Source organism: Pocillopora damicornis, chromosome 3, assembly GCF_964200805.1.
Source record: "Pocillopora damicornis chromosome 3, jaPocDami1.2, whole genome shotgun sequence".
Classification (NCBI taxonomy): Eukaryota; Metazoa; Cnidaria; class Anthozoa; order Scleractinia; family Pocilloporidae; genus Pocillopora; species Pocillopora damicornis.
In genome coordinates this window covers 31792347-31799290 of record NC_142672.1, presented here as the reverse complement: position 1 = coordinate 31799290, position 6944 = coordinate 31792347, and the positions used below count along the sequence as shown (strand labels likewise).

General features: G+C 37.7%; 2 protein-coding genes and 1 pseudogene across 5 annotated transcripts in view; 1 reads left to right on the top strand and 2 right to left on the bottom strand.

The window, feature by feature from the left end:
* LOC149049388 (C-reactive protein-like) overlaps positions 1–3065 on the bottom strand; it is an 8177-nt gene extending 5112 nt beyond the window's left edge. The window contains exons 1-2 of one of the 2 annotated variants that reach the window (XM_089199867.1): positions 2736–3065; positions 537–709 (exon numbers count right to left, since the gene is read on the bottom strand). In XM_089199867.1, the coding sequence (XP_089055993.1) occupies positions 537–708 (172 nt within the window). In that variant the 5' untranslated portion in view covers position 709; positions 2736–3065. The remainder of the gene's footprint in view (positions 1–536; positions 710–2735) is intronic. The other variant, XM_089199868.1, reaches the window with a different exon arrangement.
* Positions 1–6944, top strand: part of LOC113666008 (uncharacterized) — a 71641-nt gene that overhangs the window by 17427 nt on the left and 47270 nt on the right. The gene's annotated exons all lie outside the window — the stretch shown is intronic.
* LOC149049387 (neuronal pentraxin-1-like) overlaps positions 4101–6944 on the bottom strand; it is a 7547-nt pseudogene continuing 4703 nt past the window's right edge.

Genomic DNA, 6944 nt, shown 5'->3' with positions numbered 1-6944 from the left:
GTGATCTCTCTCTTTGTGCTTTTATGTGGCGTATCATGCACCTCATGTGATATCCACGTCTTTGAGCGTAGGTAATTTGCAGATTTGTATGTAAACATAACTACGACCATGATTGCGTCGTGGTGTAGGTAAGTTAACCTTCTTGGCAAGATCCATTTTGCTTGATTTTCATTGGATATTGAAAGATCAGATTTGACACATCTGGTGTCAATTTACAAATATATGAGAAGACTGATTACCAGTCAAACTCCAGAAATTTGTTTTTCATACATCTAGAAATACCTCTTACTAACCGAGTTAAGTTACGGACCGAGTTTTGCTGCTTGAAGTTATAGCCCCTTCGAAGCAGGCCGCACCGTGAAATACGACCCGCTAAATTGATCAATAATAGCGCACATACTGAATGAGGAATATGATAAATGTAATATATATTATCCACGAAAGAAGATTACATATAAGGGTCTTTTATCTTTTTTTCCCTAATCGTCCTTCACCATAACTTCACATAAACATCCTTCTTCAAACGTATGTCTTACCTTTCTGTGCCCCGCATAGCCTTTGTCCCGATACATACAGCGTAACAAATATCAATAACAGGACCAGCAAGACAGCCATGGTGAGCAAACAAGCGATCTTCCAGTTTGTAGCTCTTACCCACCCCCTGTTAGTCTTCTGTCGCTGTTCTTCATCAGAAAAAAATGGTTCCATTCTGAAACGTAACGAGATGTTTACCTTGGTTTTATTAAACGTACGTAATACCAAAAGGAAATATAACAAAAAAAGGATTCCTGGTCGCAGGTTGGTGAAAAATTTCGAGTTCTGTATGTAATTTTCGCATTTGAAAATGAAAGTATTAAGTTAACATTTTTTTAACAAATTCCACTATTTGCCGTTTTTATATCCAAGAATCGAAACGACACTTGCAAACGTCGTGCACCACTATCACAAAGAGTTTTAACCCTTCACTTCTACCATAAGCAGACGTTAAATTGACCAAAATCCGAAATTCTCCCAGGTGAATGTCGGCAAAACTTGTTGACAAGCTTGGAGAATTGATACTATTTTTTCTAGTGCAGGGGGCGGCTGTTCATAGGCTAGGGTGTTGCCGTCGCTGATTTTTTCTTTTTCTTCCAATCGAAAGTTGATGTGAAACGGAATTAGTCATTCTATAGGCTGTGTTATAAAAGATTAACGTATCAAATTACCGACATTATGCGGCCAACAGCCCTTTATACTGACACGGCACTCGCCAGCTTTATATTGGTAATACAGAAGTTTGAGTCACGTATCACAGACAATCCAAGTTGGTTAAAATCTTCATGGGCAAGTCATTCCGCCAAAATCCTATAATGCCGCTCATTGCATTCGAATAAAAAAGAGCTAGACAACCGAATGCGATACTAACATACTGTTTTTGCGAATAGTTCCCCTATTAAGACAGTTTTTTCAGAGTTGCAAAAAACATTACAAAACATAACATTTAAACATTTAACTGCGAATCAAGGACAGCAAAGCCAACTTAATTAAATATTTTGCAAATAACGCAAGGAAAAATTCAAAACTAACCAGAGATACTGGTTCCGGAGTGAAATGACAAAATAATTACAAGCTTTCAAGTGCAAGGTCAAGATTCAACCGTATATCTCGTGTTCAAAATGGAATTAATCCCCGAATTCTAGCTGCAGTGGTTACATATGTATTTCATCATCGAACCATTTCGACAAACCATACCGATACCACGTGATGAATTGGACCATGGCCCTGCATGGCATTGCAAGCGATTTAATCTTTTGCTTTGATAAAGAAAACATCTGGAGGAAATGATAAAAAGACTGGAAAGTGAGCACATTCTTTCCTTTTTTAGTTTTCGACGTGTCAAGCTACATGTTTTAACCTTAATACTATTGCTGTCTTTGATGTATGCAAAGATAATGGTGCTTTGATTAAATTCAAAATCATTGAAGTATCTTACAGAGAATCACAATCTTAGTAATTTCATCTGGTCGAAAGTTGATGTGAAACGGAATTAGTCATTCTAAAGATGGTGTTGTAAAAGATTAACGTATCAAATCACCGACACCGTGCGGCCAAGAGCCCTTTATACTGACACAGCACTCGCCAACTTTATATTGGTAATACAGACGTTTGAGTCACTTATCACAGACGATCCAAGTTGGCTAAAACCTTTATTGGCAAGTCATTCTGCCAAAAACTCTAATGCTTTTGATTATGTTTGATGACATAGAGCTAGACAACTGAATGCGATACTAACTTCCTGTTTTTGCGAATAGTTCCCTTATTACGTGTGTTGTTTTGGAGTTACGATGGAATCATACATAAAACTACTCCGAATTAAAACAGATGATATATACTTATATACTAACGGTATATAAAATTAACGTTTTTTTAGGGGGGGAACGCACATGACTGTTACACTAAACAGAAGAGTGAAATCTTTAGTCATTACCGCGAACTACACCTGGCTCAGGAGATAACTTACAAGAATTCGAAACTCCTAACCCTAACCCTATGCCGAAAATCTGCAAAAATATTCGAAACATAGACAGTTTAATCTAAGCTCTTTTAGGTTTTTGTTCTTCCCAACAAGCCTACGCGCGCTAAACGCGATGAGAGGCCCTGCATGGCATTGCAAACGATTTAACCGTCAATCAAGAACAGCAAAGCCAGCGTATTTAAATATTTCGCAAATAACGCAATGAATATTTAAAACTAACCTGAGTTACTGGTTCCGGAGTAAAAAGACAAAATAATTACAAGCTTTCACGCGCAAGGTCAAGATTCAACCGCTGATCTTTAGTTCAAAATGGAATTTATCCCCGAATTCTAGCTGCTGCAGTTGTTTATGTCTTTCATCATCGAATCATTTCGAGAAACCATACAGATATCACGCGATGAATTGGACCATTCTGGGAAAAAGTTGAATCACGTGCAGACATGTAAACTGAAATGAATATCTCGTCATTTTTGTGTCTAGTGCGTAGCAACCAAGCACCTTGCAAAAGCAGTAAGAGATTGCGTGTCAACAAATGTCGTTTGCCTTAACTGTTTTGTGAAGTTTACCGTACGTGTCAAGCTACATGTTTTAACCTCAATACTATTGCTGTCTTTGATGCATGCAAAGATAATGGTGCTTTGTTGCGTGATTAAATTCAAAATCATTGAAGTATCTTACAGAGAATCACAATCTTAGTAACTTCATTTCTACAGCAAAAATTGAGCAAGTTATTTGTTATTTTATCCGAGGGAACTCAGCAAACAAGGCCAAATAGGGAGTGAGCAATATCTTTATCATGCGTTCGGTAGTTTGCATTTTGCAACTTTACAAGTTTTAACCAGTGAGAACAAGTATGATATTGAAAAACCGACACGAACATGAAAAGAGACGGTAAAACTAGCAAATTGTTTAAGGCACGAGAAAACACAAGTGTCTAAGGTACGGATAATTTTAGTTTTACATCTCATCACTTGATAGGAAAACCAAATCAAGACATTTCCGAGTTGTTTTCCGCACTCAATTTTAAAATTGCATCGACCGAAAAAGATTGGTCTCAGCATTGGTAGGATGGTCAAGAAAAGATATGGGCACGCATCAGATTATGAACAAGGAGCTGTCAAAATTTATCTTTAATGTAACATCCTTCAGCTCCATCCAGCTCCCAGTTGGCTTGATAGCTCAGTTGGTTAGAGCGCTGCACCGGTATCGCAGAGGTCATGGGTTCGATTCCCGTTCAGGCCTGAATTTTTTTCAGGCCTTATTTCTCAACTGCTTAAGTTGAGTATATACTGCGATGATCTTCATTTGCTTAAAATCCTTCACAATGTTTACAAATCACGTCATGGATGTTTTCACTTCAGCACGATGGCTTAATTATCTTCACTGAGCCCTTGATGTGAGCTTTGAACTCGGCCACTTAAAAAAGTTAAACTAATAAAGGGGTACGTTTCTAAAGAAACTGTGGTGCTGCGTCGGTGGGAGAGTATAGCAAGTGATTTAGTGTTAACAACTGGGTTGAAAACGTAAATTAGCCACCGTAAAGGGTAAAAAAGCTGACGTTTCGAGCGTTAGCCCTTCGTTAGCCCTAGCGAACATGATCCCAGATGTTGACACCTGTCATTTCACCGATGAAAGATTGATTAGCATAAAAACTTCCTCCCTTTGAGTCTTGCTCCTACCCTAGTACCAGGGCTCCATTTGCACGAATCACGTAACCTAAGGAAACATTGACAGGAAATTAAGGAAAAAGATAAATTCACCATTTAAAAAAGATTCAATTATATTTCTGGAGGAAATGATAAAAAGACTGGAAAGTGAGTACATTCTTTCCTTTTTTTAGTTTTCTTAATCAATAATTTACCGAATAAGTGAGTCATGTCGCTCTGCTTGTTCCAACCTCCGCATTACTTTTTGGGAACTACGCACTTTATCATTAAGTGACTAACATGACGTACACTGTTGCATTTAAGTGATAAATTTCATAATCGTTTATCAAGTAATTTTACCATCACAGTTACGTGCATTTTTATCAAGTTTTTTACATGTTTTTCAAGTATTTATTTTTTGGCATCAGTGCTCATTACCTCGTCAGAGTTTGTCTGATATATCTTCCTTTTCTGGCGCCTTTCTCGGTTTCTCCAGTATCTTTAGTCTTCTTTCACCTTTTCAGCTTCTTAGGGTGGTTTTTCTCAGCGTTACTTGCAAACGACATGAAGAGCATTCAAGCGGTAATTTTAACTAATCGTTTTTTCTCCGCACAAGGCAGTTTAGTTCACAACGCAATTATTTGCAGTTAGAGTCCGCGATAATTTTACGCAGTTTCTCTCCAGAGAATTTCGTTTACAGTGGCCGTTACAATGTAAATGCAAACCGGGTTTAACTGGATGAAAGTCAGGAACAGAGAACTGGAAAAACTGAATTTATCATTGGTTTCAAGTAGTTGACAACATTCAACAGTCAGCACCAAACACTTAGTTTAGGTAGCTTCTATGAAGAAAACAACCTTTTAACTGACCGTGTTTAACGAAACAGCTTTAAAACATGTTTAAGCTTAAAAGTCTATCTACTTCTATCTTAAAACTACTTTTAAGTCTACCTACACTTCGTCCTTCGTTTATTTCAATCAACCTTTGAATTTTGTGGAATCCTCGCGGTTTCGTCATTTCGGCCTCTTTGTATTAGCAGTTACACACTCTAAACATTTAATACTATTGTACGGACTATCGCTAAAAGAAGAATTTACCTGTTTGGAAACTTTTACCAGAAACGGTAACCGAACCATCTCGAAACAATTTCCATGATCCAACGGTATTCTCCCATGTTGGGCAGATATGATGCCACTTTCCATCATTGGCGGGTACAGAAGTAGAACCCCTAAAAATTAGCAGTAAAACACGAGAAGTATACTTTGAGTATCTTAAAGCTTACAGCAACATTAAATCAAAACAACTATTGTGATTAATAACAGGACAAAGCATCAGATTAAATACTTAAACCTGTGATGGTTGTTGATGAAAACCCTAAAATTTCTATAGTCATATAGGAGAAGCTCCTCGCGTCCTCCAGACACAACATAACTCAGGGGTGTTCCTGCATTTCTAGTATCAGCGGTTTTTATCCACAGACAAACCGTCACAGCTGACAGGTTTGGCATACCGCGAGTGATGATGACGTAATCACTGGTTCCTTTCCGTGGAAATTGCGGAGCGTATCCTGCAACTGTAGAATTACTCAGGTTTTTACTGGGATACCTGTGGTAGCCCAGTCATAAAATGCCTTTGGTTTTTTTGTCGTCTTTTTTTTTTTTTTCCTCCGCCACAGAATGGAAAAATTGCGCAATAGCACCCAGAGGTCATTGGGCCCTCAACACCATGACAACTAACTGTGATCCAATACGGTGTTCATATACTGATCACGCGTGTTATCTTGATGATGATTGACGTTTTCATACACGGACAGGGCCGGGTTACAAAACGAATCACGAGATTTTTGCTTATAAAACTCTTTGGTCAGTTGTTTTGTATTTCAACGTATTTGGATTGCGATCTCCTGGAGCATTATGGCGCAAACGCGCAAAATACTTACAGACGCATATACAAGTTGTATTAATCGCGGCTAATCCACACTGAAAGATGTTAATGAGCGGTAATTTTGGAACGGATTGAGTCGCGAACGCTTGAAAGCCATGAAAGCCTTGAATGCCTTGTATGCTAAGTATGCCAATGTCTTAGTTGAAAAACGTTCATTTGATGTAATCAAAGTGCTCTGTGAGCAAACTCGTGAATTGACACATGATTTTTTAGATTATGTTTAATGTTATCTGGTTTAGGGAATTTTGTGGTTGATTGTCATATCTAGAGTACGAGCAGTAGTTCAGTGTTCGCTAATGTAGCAAAGAAACAAAGTAACGTTGGGATAAGAAGGCATTACAATTGAAATGATCATGCGATTACATTTGACAAGGTGGATGATGTCATGTGTTTTAAACGTCTATCATTTTTGTTTCTGGTTCAAAAGAAAAGGTTGGAAGTAAATGTGGGTGAAAAGTGAAATTTACTGTCTTTCGTTGTAAATATTAGAAAATCAAGGCAATACTGTCTTAATGAAAACATTAACGATTCCCTCTTTGTCAAATGAGACAAACGGGAACGAGTTTTGAGTGATATAATTAAGCCAAGCCTGCCACCGTCATTTTGGATCTCCGCCTGGGTAGATTTAAGTCACGTGCTAGGCAACGTATAATCAATAACAAGATAGAATTTCATTTCAGGCCTAGTTATCAATTTCGTGGTGTGTAACTTTCGCATTTTAGTACGTTGTATGTATATGGAATCTTCAATTTGTCTTAAAAACTTAAAAGAAAATTTTTCTTTCAAAATTCACTGAAATCGGTAGCTAAAATTGTTTGTTTAGGTGTTATCTGATTTTC